Source organism: Salvelinus alpinus, chromosome 29, assembly GCF_045679555.1.
Source record: "Salvelinus alpinus chromosome 29, SLU_Salpinus.1, whole genome shotgun sequence".
Classification (NCBI taxonomy): Eukaryota; Metazoa; Chordata; class Actinopteri; order Salmoniformes; family Salmonidae; genus Salvelinus; species Salvelinus alpinus.
This window is the reverse complement of record NC_092114.1, coordinates 36349133-36364552: the sequence shown is the minus strand read 5'-3', so window position 1 is coordinate 36364552 and position 15420 is coordinate 36349133. Positions and strand designations below refer to the sequence as shown.

General features: G+C 43.1%; 1 protein-coding gene across 5 annotated transcripts in view; it reads left to right on the top strand.

The window, feature by feature from the left end:
* LOC139558614 (semaphorin-4A-like) overlaps positions 1 to 9570 on the top strand; it is a 51268-nt gene extending 41698 nt beyond the window's left edge. For 4 of the 5 annotated variants that reach the window (XM_071373850.1, XM_071373847.1, XM_071373849.1 and 1 more), the window contains exons 8-15: positions 23 to 150; positions 272 to 453; positions 1956 to 2100; positions 2970 to 3159; positions 3297 to 3412; positions 5455 to 5618; positions 6719 to 6801; positions 7510 to 9570. In XM_071373850.1, the coding sequence (XP_071229951.1) occupies positions 23 to 150; positions 272 to 453; positions 1956 to 2100; positions 2970 to 3159; positions 3297 to 3412; positions 5455 to 5618; positions 6719 to 6801; positions 7510 to 8345 (1844 nt within the window). In that variant the 3' untranslated portion in view covers positions 8346 to 9570. The remainder of the gene's footprint in view (positions 1 to 22; positions 151 to 271; positions 454 to 1955; positions 2101 to 2969; positions 3160 to 3296; positions 3413 to 5454; positions 5619 to 6718; positions 6802 to 7509) is intronic. The other variant, XM_071373851.1, reaches the window with a different exon arrangement.
* The last annotated feature ends 5850 nt before the right edge of the window (positions 9571 to 15420 follow it).

Below are 15420 nucleotides of genomic sequence, written 5' to 3'. Positions count from 1 at the left end.
ATTGTTCAATCTTTTTCTCCAGATCCCACTTTCATCAGCTCCAACTTTGTCCCCAGCGAAGAGAAGATCTATTTCTTCTTCAGCGAGGTGGGCCGGGAGTACGACTTCATTGACAAGTTCACTGTATCTCGCATCGCCCAAGTCTGCACGGTAAGACCCTAAGAGATGCATTATTGTGTGTTTGTAAACCATTGATTGTGTGGTTGTATGCCTGCGTGTGTGCGGATGCGTGTTAATGGTAATCCTCTCAACCATTTCCTGTCCGTCCCAGAGTGACGTAGGGGGCCAGCGTACCCTGCAACGACGCTGGACCACCTTCGCCAAAGCCCAGCTCCTGTGCCAGTCTGACAACGAGCTGCCCTACAACGTCATCCAGGACATCGTCACCCTCCCGCCACCTGAGGGCGCCCCAGTGGACGACACCCTCTTCTTCGGCATCTTCAGCTCTCAGTGGTCAGTAGTTTATACATTCTATACGCTATGAATGGGATGAAGTCATCTGTTGACAGTCTCCCGTAGGAATGGCAACGGTTTCTTGTTAGCAGGTCTTAATGATATGTACAGGTCTCAGTCACCAGATCTCAACCCAATTGAACACTTATGGGAACCAGTAGTGGTGCGTGGGTAAAATCACTGGTGAAGCCAGAAGAAAAAAAAAGCCAGATTACAACCTATGTATTGTGATAATTGCGTTGTTTGCTCTATAACCTGTTAGTTCATATACCTTAAGTAAATTCAACCACATCTTCGTTTCATCACAAAACCGGAGAGCATCCTCTTTCTGGTGAAGTCAACAAAGCATATTGCATGTAACAAACAGTTACATGACCTACAGCATGGGCAAGCAAGTTAATGTTTCTGACATTTTCAGATCATTAAACAACTATTTATTTTAGAACCGTGGAGAGTTACCGCAAGTCTCAAAGAAAACAGGAGCTGCCTCCACTATTCCAGTACCATTTCAACATCATCAAATCACCTCTGCTTAGTCTAATACAGTGACAACTAAAAGATACCAAAAACTATTTAGTCCAATCAACAAAAGCTAAATATAATGTGGCTGTCCATGGTTCAGATTTCTTTCTCTGTAGGTGGGTGCGTATTGAACTTCCATCTTCTCAGGCCAGGGGTACAATCTATTAATTAATGGTTGGATCAGAATCACCATTATAATCATTGGCTAGTACGGAGAATTAAGTTAAACCACAAGTCCAAATCCATGGCGATTTAGGATGGGGACAATTTTAGCTAGCTAGATAACCACTGGAGAACAACAACACAATGAGATGCAACAATTCAAGTTGTTTTTGTCAATGAGGTATGCTCTCAATGCGATTTGATAGGAGTGACGCCAAATCCAAACTAGACCCCCCCCCCCCTCTCTTTTTTTGTGGTTGATATATTCAGCCTCTTGCATATTGAAGGAAATTATGAAAAGACTAAATACATTATTTTATGTTTTTTTTTTCTTAAATCTTTTTTGGTCGGAAGCGTGGCTTCACTTGGCATTCATGAAAGCACGCCACTGTAAAACCCCCACTGAGTTATGGAATTTCTTGTGGAAGAATGGTGTCGCATCCCTCCAATAGAGTTCCAGACACTTGTAGAATCTATGCCAAGGTGCATTGAAGCTGTTCTGCCTCGTGGTGCCCAACGCCCTATTAAGACACTTATGTTGGTGTTTCCTTTATTTTGTCAGTTACCTGTACCTTGCTAGTTCAGTATTGAACTAGTATTGAACTAGTTCAACTACTATTGAACTGAATTTTATTTGAATCCCTGAAAAAGATTTGTCAAATAAGACCACTTGTTTTTGAAAGACTGGTTGGTGTGTCGAGGGTTTTTGAAACAAGGAGTGCATTTCAGAAGGGTGTTCACGTTTTTACAAATTTAGCTGCTACCAGATTGTTGCATGGTTGTGACCGCAAGTGTCTTTGATGTTTGTGCTCTACTAGGTCGGTGAACTCAGGGCAGTCGGCAGTGTGTGCGTTCCGCCTTGGCGATATCAAAGCGGTTTTCGCAGGCAACTACAAGGTCCTGAATCGGGACACGCTTCGGTGGAGCATGCGGGTTCAGGAGAAGGTCGCCAACCCTGGAGAGGTAAGCGGTGTCCCCGTCTCGAATGACAGAGGTCCCCAGAGGGTTAGCAGAAATAAATTGGCTTGTTAGCTTCTTCTAAGAAGTTGGATAAAAGGAAAATATACATATGAAGTTAAAACAACTTCTCTAGACAAAACAATGCTGGGAGAATGCAGTGTTTATCCTTGCCCAGGTAGATGTTAAGTTTCTGATTTGTCTTAGATTCATTGACATATTGTTTTGTCTCCCTATTGAGGATTAAATCAGCCATGCCTTACATCAGTGGTTTTTAAATGTAAAACATTTATCAGAGTACAGATTATTGTATGGGAGTGTAATTTCAGAAGGGTGTTCAAGTTTTTACAAATTTAGCCGCTACCAGATTGTAGTTATCTTAACCTTTTTGAGATAGATCATTTGAAAGATACAATTTTATTGAGTAAATGTATTTATTGGTTTCTTTTCATTTTGATGAAGAGATGAAGATGCAATTAATTGAAGGTTATTTGTTGTTGTAAAAATCTAAATGTACAGATTTTAAAGTTGTGTCATCAGATTTGGGATGGGGTGAAATTCTTGGGGGGGAAATTGAGTCCCCAGAAATCCTGGTGGAAAAAATGGGGTCCCTGTTGAAAAAGTTTGAATACCACTGCCTTCGATCATAAGCATGGCCTGGTTTGATGTTCAGCAAGAATAGACTTCCACACATTGGAATAATAAATGTGATATTGGAGTTTTAAGACTTTGGAGTCTTCTTTATTCAACGTTTTTCCTCAAACTCCTTAACATAATTGTTGTGGATGACTCCCAGACCAGGCAATTGGCACACAGCTGGATGTTTCTCAGTAGCTGTGCCTGGCTCAATCCCATTTGTCTCTCCCTCATCTCAGTGTGGCCTGCACAATGCCTCAGACAACACCCTTCGCTTTGTCAAAGAAAACTTCCTCGCGGATGACAGCGTACACCCTGTGGGGCGGAGCCTGACCATGGTGTCACCTGACCAGCGCTACAGCCATGTGGTCACCCAGAGAGTACAGGCCGCCAATGGCAAGGACTTCACCGTTCTCTTCCTGCTCACAGGTACTGGACATTTATTTAACTCGGTGTGGCAGGCAATTGACCTGGAATCGGCCTAAATATGACTGTATTACTCAGTACATGTATGCATGTGCACACCATTACCGTGTTAGTCATTTCTTTCAAACGCTTGCTTTCAGAATTGGGCTACCTCCACAAAGCAGTGTTGCTGGAGAAGGGTGCACACATCATTGAGGAGATCCAGGTCTTTGAGCAGCCTCAACCTGTGAAGAACCTCCTGCTTTCCATATCAAAGGTACCGTTCTAGTCATTAAATATTCTCCATCTCAAGTTGAGTACTCATTCCACTTTACCCTCGCCTCGCTGTCACATAACATTTTAATTCAGAACCCGCTGGCACTTAACTTTAGTGCTTCAACCGTGCATGAGGCAAACTGTGAATCCCCCTGTCGCCAAAGCTCTCAGAAGATGTTTCCTGTAGATTAACTGCCCCTGTCATCTCTTCCCTCAACCTTCCCCACAACCAAACATCTGGTCACCTCATGCGTGACGGCCTTGTCAGTTCCTTTCACAGCGAGGCAAGCAATTGCTCGCCCCTGAGGAACAGATCGCATTAAAGTATAACACAGTGAATCACGCGACAGTGGAGCGAGTTTCACGCTAGTTCTTCGTGTGATGCATATGGTGGGGCAGGCAGGCAGGCCCTGGTGAGGGGTCAGTGTGTGTATGCGTGCGCTGGGTTCATCTGCTCTCTAACCTCACCAGCATGCCCAGAGGTCTCAACCAATCAAGTCACATCTGCTGGTGACTGACAGATGGACATGGCCTGTGGAGTCCGTGTCACTTGCTGGCTTCATGCCGTCTGTGAAGTGCGAGGTGATTGGTTAGCACGGAATAGACACAAAGTCAATTGCACATGCAGAAACTCTGTGAAACATTTGTATTACCACTGCATATAATATTTCAAAGTTTATCTAACAGCCTTCACACATAATGAAATACTGATGACGAATACAAATTGTTTCATTTTTGGGACCGTTGAACTATTAAGTGTACACTGAACACCGTAGTGTAGGCTAAAGTAACAGAAGTTGGTAAGGTTTTGCAGGACTATGTGTCCGAGGCAGCATGACAGTAGAGAAGGCCATGGTTTTAGCCCTGATAAGCCCTTTCTCTCGGATCTGCTACACGAGAGAGAGCGAGCGAGCGAGAGAAATAATAAAATGAACCAACTTTCTCATCTGCTTTCAGTTTCTGAATAGCTGTCTAGCAAAAAAACACGTTTTCATTCAAAATGCAATTTTGGCAATATCACAGTTTTCAAAGTGATTTGAGGATTTATGTCCAGTTAATATGCTGACAACACAAATTATAAAAACTAAAAGGTCTCTAAACACCAGCATAATCTTGTTTGTTCTGGAAGAGATAAGCCCTACAGTGTCAAATCAACATCATGTTCTCATGGCTTCACAGACCGCAGGATTTTTTTTTAAAGCGTTTTGGGTGAAAGAGAAAAAATAAAAGTAAATTGGCAGCACATTCAACAGAATGACAAAAAGAAAAAACAAAAACAATAGAACATTGTACCGTACAACGTGCTCCGCTAACTTTCACAATGGCGCAGCATACAAAGAAAGTGGTTTAGCAATGTAGACCTGATATTACAAAAATACTGTTAGAAAAAAGGCTGTTTTTTGTGTTCCTCACAATATGCATCCACACTGCCTGTGATTTGAGTGGACACGTTAGTTAATAGTTAGTCAGGAGCCATTTTTATTTTTTTGTGGCAGTTGTTGTGGCAGTGTAGTGATGCAGTCCTTCATGTACATTCGATAAATCGGCTTTCTTGGCTCTTTCATTAAATACACATAACAGTGGCAAGCTGTCTGTATGGGGTGTGTATATCACAACGCAGCTCTCCAGTGTGACAAATGTATTCCAGGTGTGCACGGTTTAGTTCTGGTTCAGTATGGCTGGCTGTAGAACTCAAGTTATTTAGGACATCATGTCAAGTAAGGGTCACACCATGTCGCAGAGAATCTTTGTTTTCTGACTGAGCTAAAATATGGTCATTTAGCGGACACTGTTATCCAAAGCAACTATCAGTTGAAGGTGTTATATTCAGTACGTGACCCACAACCCCAGTGTTGAGAGCGCCTTGGTTTAACCAAGATGGACAAGATTAGTTTAAATTAATTATTCTCTTAATTACTACCCAATCATCAGTTTGTGCCATTGTTCATTAAGTGTATATTAATGCTAACATGGTTCTGTCCTTATCTCCCATGTACACTAACATTAGCGAATTAGCACTAATGCTATCCTTCACCCCCACAGGGTGTGGTGTTTGTGGGCTCATCAGAAGGCGTGGCGAGGGTCCCGGTCTCCAACTGCTCCTACTACTGGAGCTGTGCCGAGTGTGTGCTGTCCCGGGATCCCTTCTGTGGCTGGGACCCCTCCGTCAACGTCTGCACCCACGCCACCAGCATCCAGGACAACGCGTGAGTGTCACACCCCATCATGTTACATTACAACCACTCCACTCAGCAGGCACAACACCAATCAAATAGATTAATAGAATGTACCATGGCAAGTGTAATATGATACTTGCATAGAGCCGGGTGTTAAAAATAACTTTTGGATAAAGGCCGTTGCGTTTGATTTTGTGGAATTCATTTATTTCCTTCAGGGCTGTATTCCCTGCACAGATGAGACTATTCCTCTACTAAAAATAACATTAAATTGATAATCTCCATTGAACATGCTTCTTAGTGCAGGAGTAGGCTTAATGTGTCCTTTAAACTTTAAACTGGCCCATAATATTTAAGAATTAACAGAATAACATTTAATGGGTATTTATTTAGGGTGTAGGTAGAGTAGATACTTTCATTGGGTCATTTTATAAATACATTTTTTTACATTATAGAGTTATAGAGCCCACTGCACTCTCCCAGAAGTGTAGTTGGTGCTTAAAACCTGTGAATTCAGAAAAGCAAAAAAGTGTGATGGGTCCGCACTCAGAAAGATGACGCATAAAGCTTACTTCATTTTTTAATATATAAAAAATAATAATATTCACTGCATCAGAGATGGTGTACACAGAAGTTTCGGCTTTGCAGTCTTCTTCAGTGTGTAGGTACAAATCTTCATTCAAAAAAGATTTGTATGGCCTAACGAGTGGCACAGCGGTTTAAGGCACTGCATCGCAGTGTTGCGGTGTCACTACAGCCTGGGGTTCGATCCCGGAGGACGCAAGACTCAACCTTCACCTCTCCCGAGCCCGTTGGGGAGTTGCAGCGATGAGACAAGATCGTAATCCCAATCTAAAAAATAATACAATAATTTGTACCTACACAGTGAAGAAGGCTGTAATGCCAAAACGTCTGTGTACGCTACGCTATCCCTGATACAGTGAATAATATATATATATATATATATATATATATTTTTTTTTTAAGTATGTTTTATGCATCATTATAGAGTTAACCAGAATGTAAACAGGAACTTTGCATGGACCGACGCACAGAATAAATAACACAAACTCAAACGTAAACAAATATACCCACACACAAACTGACAGTGTTTATCTCGTCTTCTACAGAGGCCAGGATGTGGAAGGAGGGAATGTGCAGGAGGCGTGTGCTTCGCCCAAATCCAGATTTGGACTGCACAAAGGAAAAGCAGGTGAGAATCACACATCTTCATACTTATCCTTATCCCGTCAGACTAGTATAGCTAGATAGTATAGTATTCATAGGTTGCACCAACATAGTGGTGCCCTAAAGTGGTGCTAAGCCCAGCCATTCTGGATGGAGGCTAACTACTCTTTTGTCTAAATTACACCATAGTGCCTGAAAATATGATGACATTTGCCAGCGTTATCATGTCGTCAAATGTACTTTAGTCAGAAAGCAATGTTGTCATTAGCTAGCAACGTTTGTCAAAAATAACTAGCAATGCTAACATTAGCTAGCTAAAATCCGGTGGCCTCGATCCCCTCGATCTTAGCTAGCTAACTAGTGTTATACTGCATCTAAAGTCAATCTGGTGACAACAAAATGATGACAAAAGGTTTTCCTACTAATTATTTGCCTCCTTATGAATGTCATAGTATTTCGAAGCCACCGTAATGCTCTTGTGATGAAATCTTAATCAGCACTCATTGAGGATGCATTGAGTAGAATGCTCAGTCATCAATCTAGAACGAATGTTCAGAACAATATTTTGACAACATGCAACCCATGAAAACATAGATACACACTGCAGTGTGTGTGTGTGTGTGCTCAAGCCTTTGCTTGTGGGCTAGCCGCTAGCTTAGCCGCCAACTGCCATAACTAGCATCCGGCTCAGTCTAAGCTTGGGCCTCAGTCAGTGACTCCTGATTTCTGTTAGACTCCTTTCCCCTAGGTGAGCTGGTGTCTGTGTCCCTGAATGAGGTGGTGCGACTGCAGTGCCCAGAGGCCTCGAGCCTGGCCCACCGCCACTGGGAGCGACCCAACAGCCGCCTCTCCTCAGACCTCTACCTGCAGCTGGAGGATGGAAGCCTGCACTTCCTGGCCACGCCCGCCACCCTGGGCCACTACCTGTGTCTCTCCACAGAGAACGGCTTCCAGCAGAACCTGGCCATCTACCAGGTAAAGCAGAAGAGCAGCCCCACCCCTCAGGCCACTGCCCCTGGCATGACGACCACACGCCCCCAGAGCCCAGCCCTCCCCCCATCCACCCAGGCTGGTTCAGGAGGAAGGCTCACTCCTCACTTGACTGGGCCCAAGCAGACCGAGCCGGAGCCCACCGCGCCAGCAAGGGAGACTCCGGTCACCACGAGGTGGACCAGCAGGAACTTTACTTTCTGGGTGGAGCAGTCGGGGGAGACTGAGACTGAGGCGAAGTGGCGGGGAGGGGAGAAGCTGCTGCTGGGGCAAACCTACCTGATGGAGCTGGTGGTGGTGTCTGTACTGCTAGCGTGCTGCGTTAGTATTCTGCTAACTATGACGCTGTATAGCGTGAGGCAGCGCTGCCGCAGCAGGACGGCACCCCAGGCCAACACCCCAGGGAGGGACTCGGAGAGGGGTGGCTCTCAGGAGCGGGAGGCCCTTCGGGGGGATCAGTCGCCATGCAGCAATGGCATGCGGAATGGGCAGATGGCCCACAACGGCCAAGCCACCGGGGTCGTGTGCAACGGCACGCCGAGGGGCTCCAATGGGCATCTTCCCAACACCCCTATCTGAGCACAGTCAACCACACCTCACCCTATTGACATACCGTATCCACTCTACCTGAGAACAATGTAGCCTTTACATGGTCACTCTTGAGCCATGGGGTTTTACATGAACACGGCTAACTGCAGCACTGTGTGTGGACTGTCATGACAGCGAGTAAGACTGTATGGCCTGATGTGGTAACTCAACTAAAAGGACACCGTTTTCTTCTGGTACGATACCAGCCGGTGTGAATCAAAGGGCAGACTGTTTAACATGACTCACTGCTGTTATATAATAATGTGTATTATATTGTGCTGTATATACTTTGGAGACGAGGTTCCATTGACTAGACTTATGTGTATTTAATGAAAGAGCCAAGAAAGCCGATTTATCGAATGTACATGAAGGACTGCATCACCACACTGCCACAACAACTGCCACTGCCGCTACACTGCCACAAAAAAAAGAAAAATGGCTCCTGACTAACTAACGTGTCCACTCAAATCACAGGCAGTGTGGATGCATATTGCGAGGAACACAAAAAAAAGCCTTTTTTCTAACAGTATTTTTGTAGCATCAGGTCTACATTGCTAAACCACTTTCTTTGTATGCTGCGCCATTGCGAAAGTTAGCGGAGCACGTTGTATGGTACAATGTTCTATTGTTATTTATTTAGCTGGTTTTTTTTTTGTCATTCTATTGAATGTGCTGCCAATTTACTTTTCTTTTTTCTCTTTCACCCAAAACGCTTTTTTTATTTTTTATCCTGCGGTCTGAAGCCATGAGAACATGATGTTGATTTGACACTGTAGGGCTTATCTCTTCCAGAACAAACAAGATTATGCTGGTGTTTAGAGACCTTTTAGTTTTTATAATTTGTGTTGTCAGCATATTAACTGGACATAAATCCTCAAATCACTTTGAAAACTGTGATATTGCCAAAATTGCATTTTGAATGAAAACATGTTTTTTTGCTAGACAGCTATTCAGAAACTGGAAGCAGATTATGAGAATGTTGGTTCATTTTAAGCTGCTTTAGATAACGATGAGAAAGACTAATAGTTATTAAACAAATATATGGTACTCCTTGTCTTCGGTACAGATCACAAACCACTTTTAAAAAAAATTAGTTTTCTCTTTATTTTTATACAATTGTATCTTACTGTTTCAATGTTGCAAATAAACTGTTCAATTTGTGCAAAAACAATATCTGTAATTTGAGTTGAATTAAAGCCTACTGGAGAAAATCACAGTTTACAGCATTTTAAAGCTTCACAGTAATATGTTATTAATGTAAGCTTAGTTGAGTAGGATTTAACAGAGAAAATGGCTCCAGGCTAATCTCCATATAAATTGGCCATTGTGCTGTGTTGTGAAACAGTTTTTCACAAAGATGTGATTCTCTGTCCCGTAAATCTTCATAGTCAAAAGACCAACAATTGGGCAAAAGATCAGAATCTGGCTGCCTGTGTAGACGCAGCCATAGTACCATATGCCACACAGAAGGGCTTGTTTGAGAAATACATTTGATGGCTTGCTACAATGAACTGATAAGATGACTCAACATGATCAGATTGATTTTCATCAGTGTCTTGATGTAATATACTGAACTTCAAATTATTATTAGTCACATGCACCGGTTACAACAGGTGTAGAATTTACAGTGAAATGCTTACTTACAAGCCCCTAACCAACAATGCAGTTTAAAAAAAATACGGATAAGAGATAAAAGTAACAAGTAATTAAAGAGCGGCAGTGAAATAACAATAGCGAGACCATATATGGGGGGTACCGATACAGAGTCAATGTGCGGGGTCACCGGTTATTTGAGGTAGTATGTACATGTAGGTAGAGTTATTAAAGACGGGGGTCACTGCAAATAGTCTGGGTAGTCATTTGACTAGATGTTCAGGATGTCTTGGGGGTAGAAGCTATTTAGAAGCCTCTTGGACCTAGACTTGACGCTCCGGTTCCGCTTGCCGTGCGGTAGCAGAGAGAACAATCTATGACTAGGGTGGCTGGAGTCTTTGACAATTTTTAGGGCCTTCCTCTGACACCGCCTGGTATAGAGGTCCTGGATGGTAGGAAGCTTGCCCCAGTGATGTACTGGGCCGTACACACTACCCTCCGCAGTGCCATGCGGTCAGAGGCCGAACATTTGCCATACCAGGCAGTGATGCAACCAGTCAAGATGCTCTCGATGGTGCAGCTGTAGAACCTTTTGAGGATCTGAGGACCCATGCCAAATATTTTCAGTCTCCTGAGGGGGAATAGGTTTTGTCGTGCCCTCTTGACGACTGTCTTGGTGTGCTTAGACCATGTTAGTTTGTTGGTGATGTGGACACCAAGGAACTTGACGCTCTCAACCTGCTCCACTACAGCCCCGTTGATGAGAATGGGGGCGTGCTCGGTCCTCCTTTTCCTGTAGGTCATAATCATCTCCTTTGTCTTGAGCACATTGAGGGAGAGGTTGTTGTCCTGGCACCACACGGCCAGGTGTTTGATCTCCCTATAGGCTGTCTTGTCGGTGATCAGGCCTACCACTGTTGTGTCATCGGAAAATGTAATGATGGTGTTGGAGTCGTGCCTGGCTGTGCAGTCATGAGTGAACAGGGAGTACAGGAACTTGCTCCATATCATGTAGATAGGTAATTTATGACATTTTTGAATGTCACTTTAAAAGTTCTCCCATTTGTCCACTGGGTGGCAACCACTACACAGAAACAGCCACACAACTGATGCAAGGTTAGCCAAAGATTTTTTTGTAACTAACCCAAGATAGACCAGAGCATATCGTGTCCAATGGGAGTAAATTGCCAAAAACTTTGGCAAAGGGTAAAGTCTACAAAACCCAGTCCACTCTGTCTATTACAGATTCTAGTTTTGCAAACAGAAAACTGTATGACGATCAAATGTTTCATCGATGAGAAAATGAATCAGAATGTCGGCCAAAGTCCATCTCGCTCCATCTTCTCCCACTGCTGGCCGGTGGGCTTCCTCTCATCACCATATTTGGTAGTGAGTAGAAACGGCAACCAGATGCTCCGACAATGATTTTGCCCAATTTGTCACAAATGCGCTGACGAGGGAAAAAGTTTGTTGATGTCAGGGTTGATTGAACAAAATGCAGTAAATGTGCGAGATTGGTTTCAATTGCGAGCCCTTATTTTTGTAGCGCGTGTTTTATGCGACATCACCATATTTGGTAGTGAGTGGAAACGCACACCGGATGCTTCACATTTATACATCCGGTGGAATATCTGTCTCATTGTTCTTTCTGTGGTTTAGCATTAGTCTTGGAATCTTGCCATTTATCACCAAGTTATTCAAACTAGATTTACAGTAGTAGGTAATATCCGGTAATCTGCAGCACTCATGCTTTAAACATTGTTATAATGATACTTAAAGAACAGTACAAACACCAACAATAGATCGACTAAGGATGCCAGGTAATAAACTCACTCTCACTAACAGACAGACACACACACACACACACACACACACACACACACACACACACACACACACACACACACACACACACACACACACAGAGAGAGAGAAGACATCCTTAACTCTATTTGGCTGTATTTTCTCAGGGACATGAGACCGGGGTGTGCCATCAATCTATTTCCTACATTTAAATACCTGAAAATGGATTCTGTAGATTTACAGAGGAGACACAATTCACTGTGACCAAGTATTTTCAAATGTTAATGATCATTTCTGTTTATCTGCAGCAAAGCATCAGCCCACCCAAGGCCACTACGCAAGATTACTTAAATCTAACCTGCTTTGAGGCTATAACAAGCATATCCGCTGCTAGGCTCAAATTTGCAGAGGGTGTCATCCGGATTGTGAATGGAAAAATTGACGGTGTTGACAGAAGAAATCTAAGGGTAACCATTAAGTCTGGATTCTGTGAGGGCAAACCGAGTCCAAAAGAGTTTGAAGTACTGTACTGAAGGAGTATTCAGATTGTTAGCAACTTGACAGGGACTGTCCTCCAGAAAATGCTTGACATATTTCTGGAGAAATACATAGAGGATGGGCACCATGGAGAAGAGTGTGAAAACCTTAAATATTACAAGGCAAGGGTACAACATAGACAATTTCAGTTTCCTTTGTTTTCAGAATGTGCAGTAGAGGCCACAAATGACAAGATCCGAATCTCAGACACTCTTCTCAGAGGAATCCAGTGACTCTCTCTTAATGCCAGGACCTGAAACTATTGGAAAAAAACAATTTAAAAACAATTTATCATAAAACTTAAAGCGTTGACAAAAATTATACGCATACATTTTGCGATCATTACAGTAATACACTACATGGCCAACAGTATATGGACACCTGTTCAAATTAGTTGATTTCAGCCACACCGGTGTATAAAATCAAGCACTCCGCCATGCAATTGTAACAGTATAACTTTAGTACGTCCCCTCGCCCCGACCCGGGCGCGAACCAGGGACCCTCTGCACACATCAACAACAGTCGCCCACGAAGCGTCGTTACCCATCGCTCCACAAAAGCCGCGGCCCTTGCAGAGCAAGGGGAAACCCTACTTAAGTCTCAGAGCAAGTGACGTAACTGATTGAAACGCTACTAGCGCGTACCCGCTAACTAGCTAGCCATTTCACATCCGTTACACTCACCCCCCTTTCAACCTCCTCCTTTTCCGCAGCAACCAGTGATCCGGGTCAACAGCATCAATGTAACAGTATAACTTTAAATCGTCCCCTCGCCCCGACCCGGGCGCGAACCAGGGACCCTCTGCACACATCAACAACAGTCGCCCACGAAGCGTCGTTACCCATCGCTCCACAAAAGCCGCGGCCCTCGCAGAGCAAGGGGAAACCCTACTTAAGTCTCAGAGCAAGTGACGTAACTGATTGAAACGCTACTAGAGCGTACCCGCTAACTAGCTAGCCATTTCACATCCGTTACACAATCTCCATAAACAAACATTGGTAGTAGAATAGCCTGTACTGAGAAGCTCACTGACTTTCAATGTGGCAACATCATAGGATGCCACCTTTCCAACAAGTCAGTTTGTGAAATTTCTGCCCTGCTAGAGCTGCCCCGGTCAACTGTAAGTGCTGTTATTGTGAAGTGGAAACGTCTAGGAGCAACAATGGCTCAGCCATGAAGTGCACAAGCCTAAGATCACCATGCGCAATGACAAGCGTTGGCTGGAGTGGTGTGAAGTTCACCGCCATTGGACTCTGGAGCAGTGGAAACGCACTCTCTGGATGTGATGAATCACGCTTCGCCATCTGGCAGTCTGACAGACGAATCTGGGTTTGGCGGATGTTATGAGAATGCTACCTGCCCCAATGCATAATGCCAACTGTAAATTTTGGTGGAGGAGTAATAATGGTCTGGGGCTGTTGTTCATGGTTCGGGCTAGGCCCCTTAGTTCCAGTGAAGGGAAATGTTAACGCTACAGCATACAATGACATTCTAAACGATTCTGTGCTTCCAACTTTGTGGCAACAGTTTGGGGAAGGCCCTTTCCTGTTTCAGCATGACAATGCCCCCGTGCACAAATCGAGGTCCATACAGAAATGGTTTCTTGAGATTGGTGTAGAAGAACTTGACTGGCTTGCACAGAGCACTGACCTTAACCCCATCGAACACCTTTGGAATAAATTGGAATGCCGACTGCGAGCCAGGCCTAATTGCCCAACATCAGTGCCCGACCTCACTAATGCTCTTGTGGCTGAATGGAAAGTCTCCAAAGCAATGTTTAAACATCTAGTGGGGGAAAAAATATTACCAGAAGATTGGAGGCTGTTACAGCAACAAAGGGGGGACCAACTCCATATTAATGCCCATGGTTTTGGAATGAGATGTTCGACGAGCAGGTGTCCACATACTTTTGGCCATGTAGTGTACATCAAAGAACATTGAGTGAAAACATAGAAATAGAATCCATTTGTATGTGAAAACAATTGTATATTTATAAAATAACTAGTTTATGTCACCATTTTATTGTGATGGTTAAACATGACAAGAGGTTCAAGTCAGTAAGTTGGATATATTCAATATCAATCTGTCAAACTAGCCTACTACAATTAGCAGAGTATGAAATGAACAAGTCACAAACTGGGCAAATTGTGTGGGGACAGCTTCCAGTGCTGAATGGTCAATAACATTAAAACCGCATTCAATTGAATTGAAATAACATTAAATAGAAGGATCACAATGGAAATAAGACTCCAGGCTTTATTGTGTTTTATTAATTCTAATTTAATGTATTTATTGTACACATGCCAGCACCTCTGTGTCTCCACTAAATTTTAATTTCTTTGGGGCAAAGTTCCAATTACACCTTTTTGGATTCATCATATGGCTATATCCATGCCAGACTTTAGTAACACATTTGACATGTAGCCACACACTTGACTAATTTAAATCGATGGAAAAATGTAAAGTGTTTCTGTCATTCCATGAATGAGTTAAATAGGTTATCCTATGAGTTTGACTGCTGCTGTAGTTATAGTTTTATAGACTTGACCTCTGTGGCAGCTGTTGTTTCTGTTCGACACTAGGATACTGATTTGACTAAAGACATGACGAAAGGAGCTTCAGCTATTTAGTTCTGCAATCCACCCTGTGAACAGGGACATATTCGGAGGTATTAAAACATCAAACTGTCATAATAACCACAATAACCTTTTAATAGGATAACACTGTATATCATTTTAATCCACTCACATCCATGACTATTCACATGTACTTCTCCATTTTGCTTGTTTGAAGATGAAAAATTGCACTTATTGATCATAACATCTCCAGAAGTTAGTGATTCAAACAGCTTTTTGTGCACATTCAACAATTCTGTGAATAATTGTACATATATATCTGGCACACCTGGATCATTTGGTTCTGTATTCTTCATCACATTTTAAGATATAATTGTGGATACTACAATTATATTTCATACAGGTATGGTCAGGCGAAATGTATCCAATGAGTTGTTTGGTAGCTATATTGGAAAAAGGCTTCTGTGGGGTTAATGTATGAATCCTGTGATGGCCTATCTACAAGTCTTTTTTTTAAACCTGTTCTAGCTGTGTGTGCAATTTGGTCCTTCTATCAC